This window comes from Chelmon rostratus, chromosome 3 (genome assembly GCF_017976325.1).
Source record: "Chelmon rostratus isolate fCheRos1 chromosome 3, fCheRos1.pri, whole genome shotgun sequence".
NCBI classification, from domain to species: domain Eukaryota; kingdom Metazoa; phylum Chordata; class Actinopteri; order Chaetodontiformes; family Chaetodontidae; genus Chelmon; species Chelmon rostratus.
The window spans coordinates 4,743,941-4,770,324 of record NC_055660.1 but is presented as its reverse complement, the minus strand read 5'-3'; the positions used below and the strand labels follow the sequence as shown (position 1 = coordinate 4,770,324).

At 40.7% G+C, this 26,384-nt stretch overlaps 2 protein-coding genes and 1 long non-coding RNA gene across 4 annotated transcripts; 1 reads left to right on the top strand and 2 right to left on the bottom strand.

Annotated features, from left to right (window-relative positions):
* Positions 1 to 776: 776 nt before the first annotated feature.
* LOC121604319 lies at positions 777 to 4,672 on the bottom strand. Its single transcript, XR_006006747.1, has 3 exons — positions 4,369 to 4,672; positions 2,298 to 2,469; positions 777 to 2,079 (listed from the first exon to the last, which is right to left on the bottom strand). It is a non-coding gene; the product is annotated as an uncharacterized LOC121604319 (long non-coding RNA).
* Positions 4,673 to 7,001: 2,329 nt separating this feature from the next.
* On the top strand, positions 7,002 to 23,522 carry march1 (membrane-associated ring finger (C3HC4) 1). Of its 2 annotated transcripts, XM_041933136.1 has the most exons (8): positions 7,002 to 7,418; positions 15,649 to 15,699; positions 17,068 to 17,138; positions 18,429 to 19,244; positions 19,413 to 19,593; positions 19,748 to 19,892; positions 21,779 to 21,823; positions 21,921 to 23,522. In XM_041933136.1, exons 1-8 carry the CDS (start codon positions 7,332 to 7,334, stop codon positions 22,241 to 22,243), a joined length of 1,719 nt encoding a protein of 572 aa, XP_041789070.1. In that variant the 5' UTR covers positions 7,002 to 7,331; the 3' UTR covers positions 22,244 to 23,522. The 2 variants fall into 2 exon arrangements, with proteins under 2 accessions (XP_041789070.1, XP_041789071.1); XM_041933137.1 differs by lacking the exon at positions 21,779 to 21,823.
* Positions 22,531 to 26,219, bottom strand: tma16 (translation machinery associated 16 homolog). The gene is made up of 7 exons (XM_041933138.1): positions 26,113 to 26,219; positions 25,892 to 25,995; positions 25,210 to 25,247; positions 25,020 to 25,104; positions 24,677 to 24,825; positions 24,533 to 24,575; positions 22,531 to 23,953 (listed from the first exon to the last, which is right to left on the bottom strand). The coding sequence occupies exons 1-7, from the start codon at positions 26,113 to 26,115 to the stop codon at positions 23,779 to 23,781; spliced, it is 597 nt and encodes a 198-aa protein (XP_041789072.1). The 5' UTR covers positions 26,116 to 26,219; the 3' UTR covers positions 22,531 to 23,778.
* Positions 26,220 to 26,384: the final 165 nt, after the last annotated feature.

Genomic DNA, 26,384 nt, shown 5'->3' with positions numbered 1-26,384 from the left:
TTAGTTGTGAAGCACTTTACCACAAACTAACAGCTGAAAGTGAGAAAGACTCAGATCAGTGCAGCTATATTTTTAAGCTTAGCTGAAATTGGGCTTTTTGTTAAAGCCCAATTCAGTGAATTTAAATAACAAAAAGTGGTTGCCATACTGAATTTCGGCATCTCCAGCACTACAAATTTGAACGCCATGTTTTGGTGTACGTATCTAACTCTTCCTGCTCTACAGCAATAACTGCAAGCCACATTTGATCGTCAACACTTTCAGTTTTCTTAGCTAAGACTTCATTTATTACCAATGGGCTCAGAGGGAGTTTATTGTTGCCTTGTCATTGGGAAAAAATCAACACAATGCGCCACAATGACATTCTTTAATATAAATAATGATAATAATAAAACAGGTTTCATTTTTTCAGTTCATTTACACCGATTGCACCAGATCAAGTGATCTCTTTCACTTCATGGTTTCCATCCAGCTTGCTTGATGATCACTCTTTGCTTTCTGTTAAATGGTTGTGATTTCTTTGCTTCATTGACACCTTTTTCTGAAAGAGAAAGAGCATTGTAGAAAAGCTGATATTTGTGTGTGTGTGTGTGTGTATGTGTGTGTGTGTGTGTGTGTGTGTGTCTGGCAGTGGAGGAACAGTGTGTACCTGGCTGTGCTGCTTGTGGTTGGATGCAGACTGAAGCCAAGCTGAAGAGCAAGAAGATGCCAAAGGCAACGATGATGAAGGTCAGCTCAAAGCCAGAGAACGGCAGGTCCATCTACACAACTACCCCACACAAAGCACGTCGTCACATTCTCGAACATCCCCACGTTAAGATTACATGTAGCCTGATAATCAGACTGAATCAGCCTTTTCTTGTCACTTCGTCCATTCACTATTTGACCGCCACAGGTGAGAAAGCTAGGTGAAGCAGCATGTTATTGAGAACTTAAATGTGAATTTGTTTTTAATTTTTATCAAACCAAAAGCCTCAGTTTAACATTACATACATTAAAGGAAGTACTTTCATAGCAATACTGTTATGCTGGAGAGCAGTAGCCTGCTGCTTCCACTAGGGGGCAGTATAACCTTTATTTGTATCTGTTAGTCCTGCCAGTTGTTTATAATGACTCATCCTCCTCAATCAGCCTGCAGTGCTCTTCATAGTCAAAATTTGTCTCTGTTTTTAAATGTTCTCCAGCAGAACATTTTTTCTTGGTCTGGGTGGAGCTTTAAACCATTTACGTTGCGGAATCTCTTCATACATTCATATCATACTCTTTTTATGATTACTTACAGCCTGAAACATTTGAATAAACTATCTAGTTCACATGGCCTTTGCAGTATCAGATGCAGTGTTTCACAGAGTTAATACTATAGTATCTTAGTATGAGTGACTCTTACTGAAACGGAAAAGCAGGGCTCACATACATAAAACAGTCAGTGTTAAAATCAAAAAAGAGTAGAGGCAGAGAAGTTTATGAAAACTTTCAGGGGAGCTCAGACATTTTTACTTCAATTAATTCACTTATCATTTTCAACAGAGCTTCATGAGTTTCACAAACTCTTTTTTCTAAACCCTAAACCTAACAGCCTATGAATAGGTGTATGAAATCGTGCAGAACTGCAGTAGAAGGAGGTCAGGAGTTGGATCAATATGTGAACCATCTCCTGGTTTTCAGGATTCACATGATAACAGGTATCATTTATGTTGTACCATGCAGTTTTATATTATCAGTGAGAGGCTGAAGGAATAATAATGGCCAAACACAGATGGCCTGCGATTCACACGTATTTCTTGATTCTGTACATCTGTTGATTCACACAAGCTCCACCCTGTGATCCCTGACAGGAATGATTCAGACGTCTCACTGAATTTGAGGGCTCACTATAGTCCTGCCAGCACACCTTTCCTTTCTGACCTACATTTTGAAAAGTCTTGTCAGAGCTGTTGATTTCCACGAGAGGTGTCCTTTGTTTCACACACATTTTGTTTTTGAGCAAATCAAACAGCGAAGTACAACAGGAAAAATGGAAGGAAAACGAAGGAAGTGTAGAGACTTACCACTGGAAGAATCACAGCAGTTATTTTAGATCTGAAGATCAAAATAAAAGGACTTCAGTGTGTCTTCATGCACACACACACACATACTCTCAAAGAGATAAGGAAGCAGGTCTGATACTGTCTTGGAACAGTTGGTTGAAGTAGGAGTTTGTTTATTCTTTTTTTTTTTACTATGTACGATCCAAGCCACTCCTTTGAGCCTCATCCTGGAAGCCAGAAACAAAGGATCCTATAACAGAGTACACTCACATGTTCAGAGGCCACCATTTAGCCTTTGTTCTGGAAACTGATAGCACACGGTCACACGCTAGCACAATGTCCTCATTAGGCACCGCTCAGGAAGAAAAGAGGCCACTGTTGCTGCTGAAGTTTCACACAAGTCACACAATCAGCTCCTCGCTGTCTGGTTGAGTCTTTGATCCTAATCAATAGGAAATAATGAAAATGGTCACTTCCTTTGGTTTCAGTCTCATAGAATAAAAATATGTGATGTATTTAGAATAAAACATGTCTAAAATAAAATTGTGTATACACTGTGTTAACACATCTACAAAATAATCTTGACTCAAAGACCCATTTACTAACTTTTTCTGGAGCTTTCAACTACACACTGCCCGTTCCAATTACTGAAGAGCATGAAATGCAGTGAAAAGCTCCAATGAAATCTACTAAGCAGGCCTCTGACTTTGTTGACTAATACATTACATTGTTAGACATAGCTATATATTCAATTGATGACTCATTTTATACATCATAAATTGCATGAGGTCTATTCATGTCTATTGCCAAAGTCATGAATTAACTTTAAGAATTACATGTGTTGTATGTACAATTTACATACAGCAGGCAGCATTCTGGCCAGTGACTTCTGTCACCTCTCTCTCCCAGAATTCTTGTTTCAAGTGTCATTTTGAAAGGAAAATGGGTTTTAGTGCAGTGTTTAAATGCAGTGGCAGTGAATTCATTAGAGCCCTGTCATAAATGTTTGTGTGGCCTTTGTGAATATGATAATTTTCACTTTCTTTGTTGCCGCTGTGTTCAGGAAATTAAGATCTAATGCCGCTATAATGTTTTATTCCACAGTCTGTGGCTTTGTTGATTTCGTTAGCAGATATTTCTATTTGCAGAAAACCAGAAACAGAATATTTCGTGTATATACGATATACTCAGTTGCCAGTTTATTAGGTAGACCTAGCTAAAACAACTGCTGTGTGATATACCAGTGCTGAAGATAAATGAAGGTGATAATGTTTTAGAGAGGTGTTGATTCAACTCTGATCCTTTTGGAGACTGTAGTCTGTGGTGCTGATCATTCTGAGAGGAGTTTCTAATATTCAGTCTACTCCCATCGATGAAATTAGGCTAATAACATTATTTTGGGATACTTTTCAAGCCAGAAGCACAAACTGCTTTCCAGAAGAACTGGAAATGATAAATGGTAATAAGAAATTTAATTATATAAGACCTTTCAATCAGTGTTACAGAGTGCTTCACAAGGCTATAAAAGCAGGAGGAATGAATAAAATTAAAAGCAATAAAACAAAACAGCAGTTTGTGTAGTGTCAAAACACATGACATCAGTAAGAAATAAAAGAAAGAAACAGTAATGTCAGACGGAAGGGAATAATATTTGAATGAAGACATTTGGACGAAATTTAGGATGGGAACTTATAACAAAGATGACATTATGAATGGCTGATTAATCAAAGGAGTGCTGGACAAATATCAATACATTATGAGGAAAGAGCACATTTGTGTTTTATAAAAATGGTTTTTAAGTCAACATTTGAAAAGAATGACAATAGTAGAATATTTTGGAGCCACTGCCTCAGATGCGTTTTGAGTTAATTCCACTATAATTTCACACGTTGTACTTTGTTGTGCTATAACTGTATGTATATTTCAGTATATGAAGTACTATACACGAGGTTGCCACTAAAACTAATGCAGCGTAATTCAACTGCGTGCAGGCTGTCGAGTTATATTGCATTATACTGAGAGGTGTCTCACCACCACATTTCTACTAATGAGGGCAGACATACAAGCTACAGCCTCCAATATGACCAGAGACTTGAATCAGTCAGAAATGGGACAACAACCAACAACCTGGAAACTACAAAACAATCATCTGTGTTTCTGTTTTTTCCGCCCTATTATAAAAACTGAATGCCAGTGGCAGTAATCATGTCATACATTGATATTACAAATCCAAAATGCACAGTTTAAAAGTTAAAAACCATAATTCCAATAGTTTTGTTTTCTGCATGAGCTCAATAACAAGTAAAAAATTTTGTTTGTGTGTGTGTGTTTACAGTCTTACCATTCAAACGTGCACATTCTTCACTGAGCATCCCAGTAAGTGTGAAGAGGGCAAAAACCAGGAGCGAGAACGTGATCGTCAGCACCTCCAGCTCAGTCAGAAGAGATGCCATCTACACCCGCTGCCACAGCTGTGTGCCGACAGTGAACGTCTCGTCTGTGGAACAACTTGTTGCCCTACAAAGGTGACATCCCCTCCCACCACAGACTCAGTCAAAATTAGGATTGAACACTTACCCAAAGTGTCTTACTGGAGCATAGATGTTGACCATCACACAGCAGCTTCATAACACCCTCTCTTTCTCTCCCAGACACACACACACACACACTCTCTCTCACACACACACACACACACACCCTCTCTCTCTCTCTCTCTCTGTTTTGTCTCTCTCTTTGTCACACACTTGCAAGAGCTGTGAAGAGCAGACTAACACATCCCCTCTCAAGTTCAAGTGAGATCATATTAACCCTAATTATTAATGGGCCCTGTGTGTGTGTGTCTACATACGTGTGTGTGTGTGCGTGCAGTGTGTGTGTGTGTGTTTACCAGTAGAAACTCCCCATGTAAAATGTATGAATGTCCTCATTTTATGAAGTTTTAAGATTGCTGTAAGGTAGACCATTTGACCCACATGGTAAGAGATTTTTTTTTTTTTTAGTGTTGGTGCGCACATTCACATGCAGAATTGAAACAGGAACTTTCTGTGGAGTGGTTTTCTGTTTTTCTTTGCAAAAACCCCTGTGATGTGGTAGCTGTAGTGTTGCAGTGGAACACATCTATCTGCCCTCTACAATACGACGTCAGTGCTTTACATGCACACACAAGCAGATCAGTCACAAACAGATGCATTTGTAGATGCATTTCAAGAAGAGCTGAACTTTTTGTATACCACAAGTGGCACTTCTCCAGTTCTGGAGACCACAATGCAAATGTCCCCTGTGGTCCCCATTTCCACTGTGGTAAAATGGTATGCGTGTGAATGAATGTGTGAAAAGGGTATGGGTGGGCACACATCTAGGATGTCTGGGACGCATAATTTGAGCACTTGTCCTCTCAGCAGTGCTTGTTAAACACAGGGGCGATGTGGCTGCTGCTAACAAGCTGTTGAATGTTCTCTATGCTAAAGAATCAGAAGATAACACAAAGAAATGCAAAGATTAGAAGTTTCATAGCTGATTGATCATGAAAACGCAACCACAATTCATGTCAGATTGTCAGTGGTGGTATTTCCACTGAATACAGCAGTCTGGGGAAGTTGAAAACAATCTGCAGATTAGAGACAGAAGGTCAGTTTATGTTGAGTTAAACCAAAGCACAAGTGCATGTCCATCAAAGTAGAGATTACGTGTACTGAGAAAGAAATAACAAGCTCAAGCAAGCTTTTTAAATAGAGTTCCTCATTTGGGCTTTTCATTGGAAATAGACACAGTAGAAGTCCTGGAGTGTGCAAATAGATGCAGAAGCAAATCTTCTTCAGTTTTCTGGGTCTGCCACATGGAGATGTGTGCAGAATTGTTAGCTCAGCTGTTTTTCTAAGCAGTAAAACTGCTGTCATTGAGAGCAACATCAGACCTTTTGAATCCCTGAACAAATCTGAGATGTGGGCTGCAATTCAGAGGTCTGAAACCAGACTAAGTTCAAAGGCCCAGCCAGCCCTCACAGGTCAGTTACACTGGCTGATTAGACCTCTACTCAGTGATGAACTGAAGGCCTGAATATGCTCCCAGATGGACGCATGCATGAGCACCTGCAGACTGCACACATGCATTGTGGTGGTCGTAGTAGTTGAACTGTTCCTGTTTATACTACTTCTTAAGTGTGTTTCGAGGATGCGTTCCATCGCCTGTCATTCCCAATCCCACTCCCCTGGCACCCCTCTAGTATTGAACTCAAACTCATGCCAAAAGTTTTTATAATTTATTCAAAGCATCTTGGAAGCCCCTTGGTTTTGTTTGGTTCTGTACATGCCTTTGTGGAGACATTTGATTTAATTTACCACTTGGCTTGTTTGCCTCCTCACTTCAGTCAGCTGCTGTTCTTCACTGATAAATTAAAGTCATCCATTTTCCAGTTATATCAGTCATAATCCTCATGACCTCAGACATTTTGAAACAGGATTACACCTCAGTCACCCAAACACACTGACACCTCCACACAGATTCTATGAAGGCATTGCCATGTATGATATGCATAGCTTTTCACTTCACGGCCAGATAGATGACCGATGTGCCTTTATTCCTTTAACGCAACAGAAGAAATGAGGTGTCTTAAGTCTGTCGACACATTGTTTCTCAACAGGTCCCTGAACAATCAGGCTGTGTGTGTGTGTGTGTGTGTGTGTGTGTATGTGTGTGTGTGAGATTGTGATTGTGTGTTACCGCTGTCCATGTGCACAAGTTGCATAAGCTTATTAGCAGCACCACTGGTCAGAGGAGGAGATTGAGGTTAGTCTAAGCCCTAATCCTTATGGACCGTATGCTTGTTTCCCAGCAAGCACGACAGAATCCTGGCTCCGCCCCTCCAAGCAAGACACACACACACACACACACACGTCACTGCAACACACATTTTCCCTGCCTCCTTGTTTACTGCTCAGCTCCATCTCAACTCTTCCTCTGTCCGTCTCTCTCTCTCAGCAGGAGGGCAGTGGAGGAGGGGGAGGAGGTGGTGGTGTGCAGTGTTGAGTAGTTTCCCAGTCGTCATGACGACCTCACACCCCACCATCTCAAGAGCTGTCTTCCTGTTGCCACGGTGACCTGATCCCGTTCCATCTCCGCTCCTCTCGATGGTATGGATTGAGCTGATAAAGGAGAGCGATCCCGGAGCAGCGTCTCCCTTCCTCGAAACCAGCTCGTTGATGGGACAGCAGATCACACGCAGGGAAGCAGATCGGAGGACGGGAAGGCGTTGCGTGCTGGGAATGCTGTGGAAGTAACACCAGAGCGTTGCCTGGAAACAGCAGCATGCCAATACAACAGATAACTGTGGTTCCAGCCAGGGAGACAGCCAGCAACGGCAAGAGTGCTCCTCGCTCCAAAGACAAGACTGAGGTGAGTTTCTGACCTTTTAACTATGTTTTCAAGCTAAGATGGCAATTTTTTCTTTTTTTTTTTGTACAGTTAAGGCTTACAACTAGTATAAAGTTGGTCAAATGACAGAGATTTAAGATTCCTGAAATGTTCATTGTGTTGTCAGGAGGTAGAAGTCATACTGGTCATAATTGGTCCTTGAGCGTTGATCCTTAAGACTGTAGAAGAGGTTGCATATGTGTGCATGTGCAAGCAAGTGTGTGTGTGTGTGTTAACCTCCAGTATCAGCTGACAGGTCTTTTTTTTCTCACTGCACGCATTCACACATACAATATGGATGCACTCGGTAACCTTTTATCACTGTTCCCACACTTAATGTTTGATGTTTTCCACTGTATCTTTTATAGAGTCTGACATCACACCACTTCATAAAATATCACATCATAGTACGTCATTCAGCGTCACGTTGCATCACCTCATGTTACGTGTTTTCATCTTGAGTAACGGATTACAACTTCATGCAAGTCGTCAAATGGTTGTTGCCAAGTCAGTTTGTATGTATTTGCGCTCTCAATCCCAGACATGAACAAGAATAAACCTCAGTGTTTTATAATTGTCATTCATGCACTTGTAGTCTGCACTATGTATTGTTAATTAAAAGCATCACTGCGAATCTTCTTGTTAAACTGGAAACAGGATTTGAAATAGTCTCTTTAAAGTTTCGTTTGAAGTGGTTTCACATCCTTGTATTTGGCACATATTCTAGTGTGATTTATTCATTGCCCTACAGTATTCACAGGACCTGCATCCAAAAGTCTTGACTGTTTCGTTACTAGCCTGTTGAAAGACATATTGTCAGTTGCTATATTGCCTGTAACATCTCTGCTGTAGTAGTAGTATCTGTTGAGGGAAAAATTTTCATATAACCTCACAAAGTCAAAAACTTTCAATTAGGACACATGGATGGTGTTTTTTATTTTGCAAAACTCTCTAAATTAAGTGAAAACTAGGTTTATAAAACTGTATATAAAAGCTGATCAGTGGTTACATCTGCTCACGTACATTGATGGTCAATCAGCATTAACATATGTATACAGAATGCAGCATTTTTAGGCATTGGGCAGCTCTCTGGTCTAAAACATAAAAAAGTGAACTTCTTTCCTCTGCCTGTATGCGACAGTTGAAACTAAAAACAAACACAAAATACGTTACTGGATTATAACACACAACAAAGGATCTTAGCATGAACCAGAAACAGGATGTGGTGGCCACATGGCATTAGACCACTAACATGCAAACTTCTTGTGTTGCAGGACCGTTTTTTGATACCACAGTCTACAGTTACCATTAGTCATTTTATAGATTTGTTAGGGGATGTGGATACAATAATGCACAGCAGTAAGGTTGGGATAATATGCATGCATAATATAAATGCCTGCTGATGGTACTGTCACAGTGTTTTGATGATACCATCAGCTATATGTGCACTCTTTGCTCTTACTGCAGTGTAGCTCATCTCCGTAGTAGACTGTGGTCAAACCAGGCTGAACATAATGAGCACAAACACTGAATGAGCTTATTGAATGATGTAGGTTGTTGGTTTGTGTAACTTTTTTTATAATTAAATTCTTAATCTTCTTATACTTTGACATAAAAGCAACAGATAGAACAGCAATACAACTAGCAACACAAGTTGAAAACACAGAAAATGCAATTTTTATTTTGTTGGACTTTTAAAATCACTGAAAATTGTTAAAATCAATTAGCAGACTCTTGAAACGTACCTGAATCCTGCAATCCATCACAGTGAACACCAAGTCTTGATTAGTCTTTCTTAAAGTTACATTGTTATATATTCTGGCAGTTAATTTTCATACTTAAGAGAAAAGAATGGAAATAAATGGCTGTAAAAATTACAGTACAGCATTTGAAATCACAAAAATGTAGCATTTGTATGATTTATAGATGAGGAGCTAACTTTCAAACACACTGGTATGGTTCTTTAAACATCCAATAATAATTTGATAATAATATGCAAGTTACCGGTATGACCAAAAACAAACATCTACAAACTGGTGTTCACAGATCTACTCACAGATCTAAGTATACATTTCACTATTTTAAGATTTCACTCCTCTCAAAAATGTTTTTTCCTCTGTTTATGTTCCCTCAAATGTCAAACCTTGACGATACCTCCTTGTGTATGTGCACAGTTTGAGGTGTTTTCACATTCCTCTGCTGGAGCGGGAGACATCTTTGCCTTTCAAATGTACCCTCGGCAAGCTAGATTTAGTACGTCACAAATTCGAAAGCCAGTCAGTGCCTAATATGCAAATACTTCTACTGTCAATGAGCCAGTTCCCAGGCAACATGGCTAGGTGTCAAGATTAACAGACACTACATGCAGTATAAAAATCTCAGCCGGGTTTGATGGGAACTCTGGTATGTAATTACTTAACAACAATGTGACAGTGTGAACACACTCTAACATGGCAGCAGACATTATTGTATTCTTCACAGCCACTGCCCGTTCCAAGCTAACATACAACATAAACAAATAAAAGATGCTAACTTTGCATTCTGGTACATCTGCTAGTCGCACATTTTTGTGCACAAGAGACTCCTCATCTACTTAGTTACTTACAAATATTTAATGTTGCAAAGAAATACTTTAAATTTTAAACCAAGTGTTAAGTTCTTTTAACGGTGACATCCTATAAAACACGTTGTACGAATTATAAACAGTGCAGCTACAGCTTCATGGTTGGTTGTCTAAATGCGGCTGTAGGTGTTTTTTGACCCTGAGCCAAAGTACAGAACCAAAATATAGCCCTCAGCCCATGCTACATCACTTAATCCCCTCCACAGAAACATGCACATGTCCACACTAAACTCACCAAAGTCTCTGCTGTGCATCACAGTGAGAGTGTCGGCAGAGGAGCAGGCGCTCAGGTAGGTGACGGTAGGATGTTATCTCTGATGCAGCATTTTATTACTGCTGAACTGTAGGTTGCACTGTAACCAGGCTCTGGCTGGAAGTACTGCTGTGTTTTACCGTGCTGAGCTCGCGACTTCTGCTTTCTGTGAGACACTTCTTCCAATGTTCCTCAGCTGCTGAGAGCTGGCAGGGATTTGTTGTGACTTAGACCTGTCTGGTGGTTGATTCAGGATACTTTGGATGTTACATTGCAGGTTCTTTGCTTGAGGTGAGGAGTAAAACCTTTAAACACATAAAACACCTATGGAGGGACCAAGATGGAGCCAGTGTACAACTGTAGGTGCTGTATCTCCTGTTAAGGATTCAAGACTGAAAAGCCTGATATTGAAAGTCATTTACCTTTTTAGATATTTCCGTTGTGTATCTATGTTTATTTGGTGTGTGCCAAAGAGTTGGTGATAATGGTGATGATAATGATGCAGATGCAACTACTGTACAGATGCTACAGACCCAACACGTTGCAAGTTTTCACCGCAGCCTATTTAGAGGCTTGCATCTGTCAGTCTGCCGTTTATTAACCCTGTACGCCTACAAAACAGAAAACATTGAATTCACATTTTCCTCTCACTCTTCCCTCAGTTTACCTGTTGAGATATTTATGATTGATTTGATGTTGTCTTGTCTGCAGCGGTTGAGCCAACATCTGTTATTGATGTAGGCACTCAGCTAGCTCAAACTAGTTTCTACTTTCACCCAATGTGCAAAATTGATTCTCTAGGAAAAAGACCTATACGTACACAAACTATGACTTTATTACAGGACCACAACCACTGTTTTGTGGTCATCATCTGTTTTTGTGTTCATTTGTTTGCTACTGGATATGACTGACGCCAACATTATCCAATATATCTAATATTTACATGCACAGATGGCTAATTAGGTCATCGCAGAATAAAATGTAATTTATCTGAGCCGTTATTAGCAGAATTTATTGTTGGCTATGTTACCTTGTCAATGGGAATGGGATAATCTTTAAGTCTCTCATGACTTCTGAACAAACACAATTTGTCTCTCTCTCCCTTTTGGCTTCTGTACATCTGGTGCAAATCACGTTGATGCCTGTTTGCACAGACTTGGCTTTGTCTGTCAGGGGAGTTAGCAAGACTGAATAGCTGCGCATGAGTAGGACGTTCAACTGCTGTTTCACTCAGTTCAGATGTGCCAGTCTTGAAGGAGTACTCAGTTGTGTTTAGCTTAGGATGGAGGACTGGAAAGAGAGGGAAATGGCCAGTCTGGCTCAACAACATTGTGTCATTTTAACACAATGTGAAAGTTGGCGACATTTCACACTTTCCTAATACTGACCAAAGTTGAGGGAATTCTGAGACTTGCAGGTTATTAGCTCACAAGCTAAAAAGACTAGCTCTCTCCCCCTACTTTCAGTCGTTGTGCTCAGCAATGTTCAACACCTGTCAGACCAATGGCTCTATACTTAACACAGAGGAAACTGATAGCAGTTTTCTCATCTAATTAAAAAAGAAATGGTGAAATACTCCTTTACTGTCCAACACTCATCCATACAGGTGACACAAAACATTGTTTTTTTGAATAAAAAAATCACCAAATTCTCATTATTCCCATAATGATGTCCATGCACGTTTATTGTTTGTTATCTAAGCCTGGAGGGGATAATGCATTTGGTTGTGTGTGTGTGTGTGTGTGTGTGTGTGTGTGTGTGTGTCCATGTGTGAGCACATTTTTACGTCTGTATGCTCGAGGGGCTCTAGTATTTGCAGCGATCCACAACTTTTGAAAAACCTGTTGTATTGACTCAGTTTTATACCATCATTGACAGCTGACCCCTCATTTCTCTTAACGGGCTGTTAGGGGCAGCAAGTCATTCAGACTAATGAAAATCACCTGAAGTGCACACATGCACAACTACTTTCCACATAGTTGAAGGCATTTTACTTTAACCAGTAACCGTATTTAAACACATGACGGGATTCTGGAGAAGTGATGTGTGATTTATTGGCAGATAGTCTGTTTTATGACTCATAATGAAGAGCTGATCTGTCCTGTTAAAATACGAACATTACAAACATGCGCTCTGGGCCCAGTACATGTGTCCATCTCCTCTAAACACCCAGAGGAGGTTGCAGAGTGTTTGCTTTGACTTCACGCAGGACTACTGATTTAAACCTGGCTATCAGCAAATCCCTTGATCAGCTTAGAAAATGTAGTCTTCTACTCGTCACTGTCTCTCTTATTTATTTCCCTCATTTGCATCAGTGCACCGACAACTGTTTCTATGTGTGGGTTGGTACACCCAAGCTCTGGTCTGTTTTTTATATGTCAAGTATAAAAGATATAAAGACCCCACCCACATGAGACGTTACAAACATCAACTTTGATCTGAATATTCTGTATGATACATAAAGATTACAATTCTCATATTGCTGAACCTACAAGATTTATACTGTATATACTATATACATAAATACCACAATCTTACAAACACACCTCTAACATATATTACATGTAAGCATGCATGTATAAGACTGTTTGTGTAGATTTACTTTTTTTTTATCTTTCCAAAAGCCTGAGCCTTTGTGTTAGCATTAAAGCCATCAGTGCTGTGGAGTAGTTTGGTAGATATTATTAGTCAACAGATCCCATCAAGATGCAGGTTATGAATTGATCCTACAGTTACTATCTGTATAGTGAAAGCCTTATATATCACATTTATCCATGCCATAGACCTCCAGTGCATCCAGAGTGAGCCACACTGGTGCTCTGGATAACACGACGAACATGAGCACTGCAGTTTATTTTGAGTCGGTCCCACCAACACTGTCCTGCTGCCATAAATACACAGATGTATTAATTCAGGGCTGAAAATAGTCCCTGTTCTTGTTTGAACTTGTTTGTTATTTTTGATTTTATCCAAAGTATGAAATTCTGTTTAGAAAAGGAACCGCTGTAAGTCACATTGTTGCATATATGCATACACACACACACACACACACACACACACACACACACACACACACACACACATATCTATAATGACTAATGACTAAAGAATAAGGAAAACAAAACCATTCCATTCAGACAGGGGTGGCATCAGTATAATGGTGCAGCCTGTTGCGTCGGTTCAACAGGAAGGAGTCTGAAAGTACTGAGAGAACAGTTGTGTTTTTGGTGTTGGTCTTTTCATGTGATCTACTGGAAATAAGAACATTTAAAGAAAAACAACCTCTATCTGTTAAATGGTATTTTCCTCCTTGGAATATACCATCAACACACATCACTTTAACTTTTACTCAGTTCATTTTCCACTGCCCACTCACCCCAACACCAGACGATTGGCAGGTTACCTTGCTTGTTCCATGCCATGATCAGTGCGTGTGTGCGCATGTGTGTGTGTGTGTGTGTGTGTGACTAATTTTCACACATACCTCATTCAGATTGTTCCACAGTAAAGGCAGCTGAGGCTGAAGGTGTGTTTACACTGTCTGGGACAAGACGGTTTTAATCCCATAATGCACCTGGCTGCCAGATACATCGTGGCTGGGGATGAAAGTCAACTGAAAATGGTGATGTGGGGGTAGATTATTTGAAAAGGATGGGGAAGCTCTGATATATCTTAGTGCAATTTCTCCAGAAAGTTTGTATCCTCTGATAGATCTGGTACTTTCTAACCATAGCTTTCCCAACCCACAACAAAGTAAGTGTGAAGTCAACACTATCTGATTAGACACCTGCCAAGAGATTCTGATGTTTTAGGGCAAAGAAAGAGCAGAAATGCTGCTACTCAGCCTGCATCCTTTTATTTCAAGTTTTAAAATGAAAAGTAATTAACTCATGTGAACACAGAGAGACAGCTGAACTAGACTTGGGTGATGTGATTATATAAATATAGGCTAAATTTGTCTACTTTAAGAGATTTTGCCATGCTGTTTATACAGAACACAACATTCCCTTTAAAACTTTGAGGTGTAATAAGCCATTTTGGCCAAAGTAAGATATCAATGATCAGGACTGTTTTTTTGGCAAATTGAATTTTATTTGATTTATGCATCAGAGTGTTGAGCTACTTTGATTTGTCAGGTAGAATGATAGAAAATTGCATCTATCGCCCACTTGTAAGATGATCTGGTTTGAGAGTGTGTTGGTGTCTGGAAAATAACTTGAGGAAACAGGTGATTCAAATAGCAGGGATGATATTTTTTGTCCACGGTGGTTTACCAGCGTTAATACTTGGCAACTCCCACACAGTGCCTGCATCTTGTGTAAGATGCTGCAGGCGGTGAATGAGGCCACAGATGTCTGAGGGTTGAGTTCAAGGTCTAACAGTTGAGTTCAGGCAATCAGCGCTCTAGGAAGTTCTGGAAAACGTGCTATTAGTTTGCTTTAAATAGAGACACATTGCAGAGCAGCATCTTGTGCACTTAGCAGGACGACCAGGTAATTGGATTGTCTGGCTTTAGCTCTGGTCACAATGAAAAAACAAGGACACGTGTCCACGCATGACTCCTGACACTGGATTTTAACCAATCAACACAAAACCAGCCAACACTGAATAATATTAAGCATGTTGGTGATGTTAAAAGCTGCATAGTGTGAATAGGATGTTTTTATTTTTATTTCTATTAAGTTAAAGCATTTAGTTTGTCCAATCTATTTATCTTTAGCTACTTTAACAAGACAAAACCTATGAAATGTACCCTTTGTAGGAGAACTTATTGAATTTTAGTCACTAATTTTACTTTTAGTCAATTGAAAATCTAGTTTGAAAAGTTAACTTTAAACTGTTTCTGACGTGGAAATCTTCGGACAAAATGAAGGTGACAGCAGATTAGAGCTAAAACAATCAGTCAATTGATCTGAATTAGTGGATTGACAGAAAGCCGTGTTGAGCCATCGATTAACTGTAATAGTTGTTTGATGGGAAATATTCTCTTGCTGCACTTTCTCAGATGTGAAGATTTGCTGCTTTCCGTGTTTTATGATATTCTAAATTATGTATTTGACAAAACAGTTTAGATTAATCAGTTTACCACAGAAACAATCTGCACATTACTTCATGATGAACCTAATTGTTTGTTGTAGCTCTACAGCAGTGAGATGAATGAGCTCCTGTTTTGACGTGAGAGCAGTGAAATATGCTTTTAATGTCTCATTAATGTTAAACCTCGTGTTGCGTGCTTGAGAAATCGCTGGTCTCAACAGCTCCGGCTGCTCGGGCGCCATTAAAGCATCACGTCCTTCCCCGTGTTTCTAATGATTTTCTGTCTCATCTCCCTGCAGGGGAGGAAGGCCCCTGGACGCTCAGGGAGTCGATCCAGCAACATCTCCAAGGTAACCACTGAATATCAGAGAGCTTAAAGGGCCAATAACAAGGTCACAGTTCAGAGTTTACGGTAGCATCCTTTAACCGAGCAGAATGTGATGTGCAAGAATGTGCTGATGCTAGAAGTGTTACTAACAAATCAATAAAGGTTGCTCTGAGCGCACACTGCTGTATGACTCATGAGATGCTTTAAGCTCCCAAATTAATAGTTGGTCATATTAATTCTGAATCAGATGACTGGGTGTAATGTGGAAGGGCTGCCTGCTGTAGTAAACACCCACAGAGGAGCATCACCCGTATCTCAACAGGTCACTTGAGCCTTTAAACATCTTTTACCAAATTGTTTTGGATTTATGACCAGCAAATGAACCGTTAACATCAGTCTCAGACACATTTTAACAGCAGTAGGGAGACAAAATTAACAACTGACTACTATAAAAAGCCAAACATCTAGCAGCTAAAGACGCAGACAGATTTGTCAGGAGATGGCGGGCTAAACATTGTACAATGGTTCGATTCAGACTCAGATTAAGAAAAACTTTATTGATCCCTGCAGGGAAATTGTTTTGTTGTTGTACAGATTGCTCAACACACAGTCAGACAGAAGGTTGAAATACTTAAAAAGGTTAAAAAAAAAACTACAAAGTTGCAAACTAAAACAAACTAAAAGGGGAGAAAGAGAGAAAGATACATCTGAGCAACATTTGAATAAACTATAAGCAGTCATTGGTAAAAGAAATTCTAAGCTTAGCATTAAAATCTTTGCAGGTTTAAACAGGAACAGGTTTCACCGTCAAGTTCACAATAAAGCCTGTAACAAGCTAGAATTAACGGGCGTGTTGCTTTAGCAAAGCTATTCTTAAAACGTCAAAACAGAAATAGAAGGTTAGTCTAGGGTAAGCACAACTGCAATTGGATCAGGACATATCAGCTGGACGCGCTATGGACTGACAGTTTAAAGCGATTCAGTCTAACCGCTGAGTGGACTGCAGGCGGCCCCAAGACAAGAGGCTTCGCAAAATATTTAGAGCCCAACTGAACCATTTTGATTCAGTAATGACTGAGAGTCACTTATTATTACTTATTAGGTTATAATCCCTATAAAAAACTTTTTGAATAGCAGTGTAAAAATATAAGCATTGACAGGTGACCAGAAATACAGAAACACTGCTGGATGTGGACGTGGGCAGTTGTTTGCTAACATGTAAGCAGTAACAACTTGATAAGGCCATAATATGTCAGGGCTGCTTATAAATCAATTTCTGCATCTTAAAGATAATTCCTGTTTATGAATTCTCATTAGATCAACATTTATATTGATTGTGTTTTTGTACTTGCGTAGCAGCATGGAAGCTAACTTGAATCTGTTGTTTCAGGCCAGCAACTCTACAGCAGGGCTAACAGCCTCAAGAACATCAATCACCCCGTCTTCTCAGGACATATGCAGGTAAGACAGCTGTCTCTCTTAGTCTGACCCAGAGTTACAGTTACCAGTGTGCCTTGAATATCTACAAACAGCTGAAAGCCAGTCTCCAGAGCAGCCACAGTTCTCTCTCTGTGATATGAACACACACAGTTTAAAGCTTCTTCTCCACTGAGTGCGTGGTTCAGTTCAGTACAGTCTGCCGTACCCCGAGGAAATAACAACATTACAATGAATGCTGAAATCCAATGGTGCTCCCATTGCACAATCAATGAGAGGACGATGGCTGATTGCAGAAATCGGATCCTTCTTCTCCTTCCATCTAATTATATCCACTGGTGGTGTGGTCGTCACGCTGACGGTCCTGTGGTTTCAAGGCTGGAAGGACGCTGCGTTTGATAGCAGCATGGACATCCGTGATGTCTTCTGCTTGGACCTCCATTTGTCACATGGCGTGCTCAAATCATTCCATATTCACCATCTCCTACTGAGCCTGAGAATCAGACCAAATTGGCATTTTTTCCACTTCATTTTTCAGTTATACATCATGTCCATCTTCTGTCTCTGAGGAGTCTCCTGAACCTCTCAGTAGTTAACGACATATCTGTCCAGCATAAATTTCAGTCAAGACGGAAGCTGGTGGGCGTTTTTTGGAACAGTTAACTTAATGTTTTTCACATTGATTGGAAAAATATGCTGAATTTAGACTTGTTGTTTCCCCCTGAGCTGCAGCTCATCCACAATTGGTTGTTTTTCTGACTCTGACGCAGGAATGTGACAACGCCATTCTTACCTACAAAGCTCAAACAGACCTGTCTGAACCACAAAAAACCTTAGATGTGAACAGTAATCCAGAAGTCTGGAATCAGGCTTGATAGTATCCTGATATCAGTCGGCTCTGGAGGAAGTTTAAAAGGTTGATTCTCCAGAATTATAATATATTCCCTCACCTTAAGTGGTATCAAAGCAGATTTAGTTTCATTTGTATTCTTTCCTTCACTTAATTATAATGGAACTGAACTAGAACACCACAGATGAAATCCAGTTCACCTCCATTGTACTAAGGTGAATGTAGAAATCTCAGATACAGATATCTCAAAAGTTGGCTGTATAAAGACAAAACAGTCTGCATACCTACATAGATGGTACATTTATGTAATTTGGGTCAAGTGACCATTTGTTTAGTTAATATCATCACATTCGTGTCTTCTCCATCTCCTTTCATCTTATTTTTACATCTTCATCTGTGTGTGTGTGTGTGTGTGTGTGTGTGTGTGTGTGTGTGTGTGTGTGTGTGTGTGTGTGTGTGTTCAGTTCTGGCCAGCTGACCCGTTTAGAAGAGGATGCTTCTGAATCACTACACAACAAGCACGCACACACCTCTGTGATGACAGTCACCAGCACAACCCTGGGCTCGTCAACTCATGCCCAGAAGAAGCACGTGAAACGCCGTCACCGCCGCAAGAGGAACAGCTGCACCACCCTCGACTACGTGGAAACCAACGGCAAACAGGCGCAGACCGACCGCAGCGACCGCAGCCTCAGCTCAGACCGCAGCGAGCGGGGCGAGAAGAGGGAGCGATCTTCCAAGAACCGGAGGGAACTCCCACCTCGCCTCCGCTGCTCAGGGGCCCCCCAATCGGACTCAACCTCCGAGGACGAGGCATGGCGCGAGGCCCGCAGCTGGAGCAAAGAGAAAGCCCGAAGAGTGCGCCGCCGCAGTGGAAGCAGCCGAGAGAGGGATGGGCCTAAAAGAGGGGAAGACAAAGCCGAGATCATGGAGCTGCAGTCGGTGGGCTCGGATGAAGGAAAGGAGAACCAGCCTCTGGTGGAGGACGGCGGAGGCCTTAAGAAGCGGCACAGTAGCAGAGCCTCAATGAAGAGAGACAACCACGTTTCACAGGGGGAGGGCTCGCAGAGCAGAGATAAAGAGAAGAGCTACAAGTCACAAGTCAGCCCAGGTGGCAGCTCCTCATTGGCGGAGGATGGCGAGGAGCTCATCACCAAGAGATACCAGGAAAAGGGGTCAGGGGGTGGGGACATGTCAGTGCCCACACCACAGAAACACTGTGGTGTGAACGGAGGCACACCACAGCTCTGCTCTGATGACTCTGAGATGGAGGTCTGCAGGTTAGTGTGTGTGTGTGCACCAATCATCTGTCAATATCAGGCTGAAGTTCCAGTTTAACTTTGTCGTCCAGAAAGGGAAATTCTCCAAAAAGCATGAACTGTTCCGACGTGTGTGTACTGTATGTTTATTTTCTGTGTGTGTGTGTGTGTGTGTGTGTGTTTGTGTAGGATCTGCCACTGTGAGGGGGATGAGGAGTGCCCGTTGATAATGCCTTGTCGCTGCACGGGGAGCCTGAGCTTTGTCCACCAGGCGTGTCTCAATCAGTGGATCAAATCCTCAGACACTCGCTGCTGTGAACTCTGCAAGTTCGATTTTGTTATGGAGACGAAGCTCAAACCTTTACGCAAGGTAGGTGCACACACAAATGCCTTTCAAAGGTGTGAACTAGGGTGAACCCCTGCAGACAGCATTGTCAGGTGTAATGATGAACTCCATTTCTGTCTCTTCCTTCAACCAATATTGTCTCTCCTTCCCGCTCCATGTCCGTCCCTCTGACCTCCAGTGGGAGAAGCTACACATGTCGAAGAGCGAGAGGAGGAAGATCTTCTGTTCAGTGTTGTTTCACCTCATAGCAATAGCGTGTATGTTGTGGTCTGTCTACGTTCTGGTCAGGAGAACCGCGGAGGAGATCAGACTTGGGAAGAACGGTCAGTGCTTTCCCCCAACACCCTCTCCCACACTCTCACATACCAGAGACATGCAGAGTGAAATGTTTAACTTTGGATCACTTGTGGCTTTGATGAAACAGAATTATCTCTAAATGAAGGGTAAAGGGGAGTTTTATTTTTAAAATGTTTTCTTCACATTCAGCATTTTCTCACTCAAAGGTATTATGAGTACACTTAAGCCCTAACAAACATTATGATGCATTTTCTACCTCAGTAAGTATTTTCATTTCTGCATCCTGCATGCATATTACATTTGAATATGCATGCAGGATTGCATACTCTTGAGGCTGTGCTAAAAAAGATGAAGTACAATCAAGAATAAGAACTGGAATAAGAGTAAAAACACGTATTAGAAAACTAAGAAGTACTGATAAAGAATTCCAACATAAAAAAAAATTGAAATAAACTGTATGTAAGTTGATAAGTAGGTGTCAGCTGTCCACATGTAGCACTGCAGAAACTCTGCAGCAGTTAGTTTCACATCCCATCTGCACATGTGCATCATCATGCTGCTGAAACACCAAACACAGCCACGTAGAACTATTTAAACACTGTAGCGCCCCTAGTGGTCAAAAACTCAACCTGTTTGCTTGCCAATACTCACAGCTGTCTGACTCTGGTGATGTGATTTTGAAGACCAATTTCCTGTGCAGTCACTCCTTGTTGTCATGGTTTCTCTAAATCTAGTAAATCTAGTGCAAACTGTGTGTGTATTATACTGAATCAGTCTCCCAGTTTATAATCTTAACTGTGATGTCATCCCCAAGTGTCCCTCTGCACAAGACTATGAAGAACTGCACATAAATCCAACTAAAATTAATTCATAATTTACCTAGATTCACATACTGATACGTACAAAGACTAAATTATGTGACAATAAGGCATCAAAGTGCAGTCATGTGCATCAGTGACTTGATTCATACATGTATTGTTCATGATAATGTTGGAAGCTGCAACCCATAAGAAATATGTGATTGAATCAGGGTATTTAGCTAAACTGGGGGTGTTGCATGTTTTAGCTGATTAACCACAAATGGTGTAAACTTTACTGCAGACCACATTTTTGATAAATTTCACACTTTTCATGCAATCATTGGTTGGAAAATATACTTGATTGCGAGACTTGAAATTTGTTTGACATAAATGAAGCGTCAAAGTGAACCCTTACGCATGTGTTCATGTCATGATAGAATTGTTGAGGACGGTGTTTTTTGAAAGCGCTGGTGAATCCACAGAAATTCCAACCTTTAAGACCCAGAAAAGAAACCAGATGCAATTACAAACGTCAAGTCGAGTTTCAGATGTTAGCGTTCATCACAAGGAGCAGAATTCTCCAGCAAGTGCCAATTATTTCATTACCAGACGATTAAATCATATATTTGAGAAAAAAGTAAAGGTCTTATAAGGTTCAGTGCAACTCATAACCTGCAGAAGAGGAGTTTCAAACTCCCACAAACCCCCTTGTCATACGCAAAATAGTTTCGCTGACACATTCATAAACTTAATGTGCAAAACCACCAGTGTGTTCTTTTGAGCATCAGCAGCCACACTTTGCCTTCACGTTAGTTCCAGTTTTCTTTGAGTGGGTCATTATTTCGATGACTGTTAAAGTGAAAATACCCCTCCGTGTTTTTGTAAGCTCTTTGTTGTGTTTGTTGATGGTGTGGTGTGTCGTGCTGTGATCATATTGTATCTGTATTATCATAGTGTAGAACCTAAGGTTAGGTGCGGTGTGTTAAAAGAGCCTCGTGTATATATATTAATAAACATTAATATATATTTATTGTATCAGAAATAATAGCATAGAATACATTTATTCAGAGATTATAGAAATAAAGAGGAATTACACTCACTCTTGATTGCAGAGGATTTTTGGAGAGTTTCTCTTCTGAAGTACTATTCGTCAAATGGTAAGCACAGCCCTCCACACGCCACCATCATGGTCCAACACACATCCTGCAGGCTCACTTGCAGCCACTCTGTGTGCTCCTGTGTGTGCATCCTCAGGTGTGCTGGAGTGGCCCTTCTGGACCAAGCTGATTGTGGTGGCCATAGGCTTCACAGGCGGCCTCATCTTCATGTACATCCAGTGCAAAGTGTACCTGCAGCTGTGGCGCCGCCTCAAGGCCTTCAACCGCATCATCACTGTGCAGAACTGCCCCGAGAAAGGCCTGCACAACTCTCAGGCCCGGCCCAGCGCCCTGACCAACGGCAGGCACGAGACCGTGGAGGTTCCAGTCGCTCCGGCCCCCGTCCTGGCTCCAGAGGCACAGATGGACTCAGACATGTCAGTGGAGGCCGCGGTGGCACCGGCACAAAACCCCGTCTGACTGATTCTCCTCCCGCTCGGAAGAGTCCTGAATCACACCCTACTCATCCGACAACACGAGCTGGCGTGAGCACGGTGTGATTTACACTCATACAGTGTTTTAGTGTTGTTCATCTCAGCTCCTGTGATTACTGGTCTTGAGAAGTAATTACAGATTCACAGTCCCGCTGAAGGGCTGCAGCCAAGCGAGTGTGCACAGTAAGGAAGAATGTGGCAGGCCAGAAAATGGAGAAAAGAGGTGATGAGATGTGAAGGAAAATAAAGCCATCAGCAGAAGAGGTTTGTAAAGACTTTAGTTACGTGGTACGTTGAGCTTTATTCCTGTATGCACTTTCTCAAACTGCACTGACACGAGTCAAAGGTGTGAACACTCTGTGGACGCTATTAAAGCTCTCAGTATGCTTCAAATGAACCTCGGACAACATCGTGGTGCCATAGAGACGTGGTAGTGGTGAAATTGAAATAATGACGCACACTTTGGGAAAGTCTCTGGTCATAGACATTTATAGCTTTGCATTCAGTTGTACACTAAAGACATGATGGAGGTAGTAGTGTGAAGAATGGAAAAGAACAGCTGGAGGAAAGAAGTTCATACCCTGCTTGTTCTCACACCTCCGCATATCTGGCCAACCGTTATCCGAAGTGGATGTGGGCGGGTTTCACATGCTGTTAGACAATCCAACAAGCGCTTTGTTTGAAGCATACTGAGGCCTTAACTCTCCTTCTGGACAGTCAGGTCTTCAGACACCAAAGAGTCAGATACGATATGTAGAGAAACAATTATCTAAACTGTATCTTTATGTCATGTAATGTTTTGAAAAGGCTGATTTACTGTCATAGAAAAGTTTGGAGTATTTCTTCAAATAGAAAATCTCAAGTATCCCAGTTGTTTTTGATGTTTTTGGACAGTTTGCAGCTTCATGTGGTCCTGCTCTGCGAGGTCCTGCTATTTATACAATGATGTAACCAGAGCTTTCATGGTTGTCGTCCGTTCACGTTCTCACATTGGACTTGGCACACTGTGTGAGTGACTGACCGCTCAATCTACAAAAGGTGACCGTTGTTTACACTTGTCCACTTTTCTACAGGTTTAATTTGGTTTTTTACCAGCGTCACTGTCACGTCACAGAAAATGTAATTTTCTCTGTGTCTTATATCCAAAACACGAGAGCACTCAACATCTTTGTCAAAACCATTTTTCTATTTCTGATTGGATAAAATGGAATATTCAGGTTACATACGATGCATATTTGTTTGTGCAATAAACAATGAATGTAGAACCCCTCACAAGCTGGTGTGAAGTTACTGAGTAACAAGAATACTTTAAGGGAGGACAGACTGATAGACTTTTAGTTTTCCACCCCTGAGAGTTTGGCACCATCTTCTGGACAGTCATGGAGTAGCAGCATCTTTCCCACACAAGCACGCAAACACACGTCACATCTATAAAAAGTCTTTGCTGTGGGCCAGTCTGATGTTCACTTCCACAGTCAGCTGTCCCCAATGGACGACTGGAGCTTCCATACTGAGCCAGCCTCAGTTTGAATCCGACATCAGCGCCACGTCATCCAGCTGCTCATCATCCAAATCATCTTCATCATCATCTTCTGCGTCATGTTTCTCCTCTTCTTTATTCTTTGTGTCCAAACTTTTGTTAGACACCTTCCGCAGTTTAATATTTGGAAGCTTCTTCAGATCACCCGTCCACTCCCTGCAGAAATAAAGAATTAACAAATTTCATCACTCTTTCTCAGTAAGGATGTTCATGAATCCTATGTTTAAATTCCCAATATGAGTCAAAAATATTCAAACTGTTAAGTATAAGTATTTTTAGGCCTCTGTGGTATTTGGAACAGATGCAATAATTCAGAGCGATACAGCTTAGAGTCAGAGACTATTAAGACTTGCATGATCCAGGGTTCAGACACCTTTTTAAGTTTAAAATTCAAGCAATTTCAAGGTACCTAAACCAAACATTTATTAAATTAAAAAAAATGTTTTTTAATAGAATTTCTTAATACCCAGAGCAATCAATGTATATGTCACATTGTTTATTTTACCAGCTGTTTGTATTTACTTTGATCATGATTATTTAATGTTGACTTGTTTCAGCTCCACGAGACAAAGAAATACAATGTCAGGGTCGTTTAATTGCATTTTTTTGGTTTACAAGATTTTTGGTGAACATGAGTGATTGTGTAGATGAAAAACCAGACTATGTTGAAAATTAAGCATTTTTCACATTTTGATTATCAACAGAAAAGTCAAGCCCTGATTCGTATCCACTCACCTGAATGTTTTCAGATTCTTTCCATTGATGATGTCTGGGATCTCTGAGGAGGACAAACCACAGGATCATGGAATATCTTCCAACACTTAGTGCATGTATACAGCCTTATGCATGCGTATATGTATTTATACTATGAGGACTCACCAAATCCGATGCCCTCATATTGTTCTCGCTCTCGCTCGATGGTCTGTTTGATGACGGCTTCTCTGGCGCCATGGAGACGACCCTGTCGACCTTTGATCCCGTTCATCAGCTCAATCTGCTCAAGTTCAGAATCAAACCTTTGGAGGTACCTGCACATACACGAGACAACGCACAAGCTCACTAAACACTGACGTGCCACAAAAGAAATACTGCTCTTCTATACGAACAATTCACAAACTGCACAAATACGTATTTTCTAGTTTTACTTGCAGATATTTTGATGTGTTTCTAACTAAAAATGATGAGTGACAAAAACCAAATGAACATGAATCCCATCGTTGACCTTTCAATGATGTCACAGGCATCTTTCCGGGTGTAAACGGTCTTTTCTGGATCCAACTGTCCCTGAAACCACAACAGCTTCTCACCTGAGAGTCCAGAGACAAAGAAAAGGAAGAGATGGTGTTTCATGGAGGGTGATTTGATCGTCCCAGCCAGCGAGTATCTATGACATGAGTGACAAACGAGCTTACCGATGCCACTCAGACGTATTGCTTTGTCTGTCTTCTGCCTGCAGCATCAGAGAAACCAATTAAATCAAAGTAACACAAGCCTACGACAAAGTATGATAAGCAATGCTTATAATCTATATCTGAACATTTGTTTCATATTTCAGAAAAAAATACATTTCTTTTGCATAAGTTTGGATTCTTTTTTCAAAATGTTCTCTTATCTTAAACATATTGTAAAGTTTTACCTCTTTGGGCATAAAACAATTATTCAAATTTAACAGTCTAAACAGAGAAGTCTAGAGGGGGAATCAACACAAAGACATCTGACACATCAATTTATTTTAAGGGATCACAAGCAAAAAAAGGTTGGGAATTTTATGCATTTTATAAATTAAAGAAATGTTTTTCATGTAAAATTCAATCTGTAAAGTAACTAGTAACTATTCCTGTCAAATAAATGTAGTCGAGTATAAAGTACAATATTTCCTATAAAGTAGCTTAACATTAAAATACTCAGGTACATCAACATACTGTACTTAGTTACATTCCATCACCTGCTGTACATGTCGTATCCATATGTGCTGTTGGATTAACTGTTGCGAAGCAGGTGCTACCTTCATGCGACTCAATTCAGCTTTGAAGTAGTTTGAACAACACCAGAGGTCAGTGTTGTTTTGTTGTGGCTTATTTCTTACTCACTCACCTTTCCTTCTTCTTCAGCCTGATGTCCTCTCGGGCGAGGTAAGCAGCTTTCCTGCTGTACGGATGAACAACCTTCTCCGCGGCTTTTCCTTTCTGAGCCTTCGGCTGAAAAACACATTTAGATGACAAAACGACGAGAAACCAATTAAATCAGCGTTTAAAAAAATTATCAGATAATTAAAATAACTGTTATCATTAACACTGACAGACAAGCAGCCTCACCATTTTTCCAGGCTGAAGACACGCGCTTCCCTTCTGTGTTGACACCCAGACCGGAAGTGGATGGTTCCGTCGTCAAATTTTGTCCGATTGTGTTGCGAAGAAACTTAATCGGTTCCTGTTCCGCGATTAAACTTTAACTATTAGGCTTAATTGTGATGTTATTATTTAAGTAAAACTTATCCATCACTAAACTTGATGCAGGTTTTTGATAATTTACAAAAACAGTTCGTCTTTGTTGTTCATTGTTTATTTTTCTATGTGTTTTTTTCACC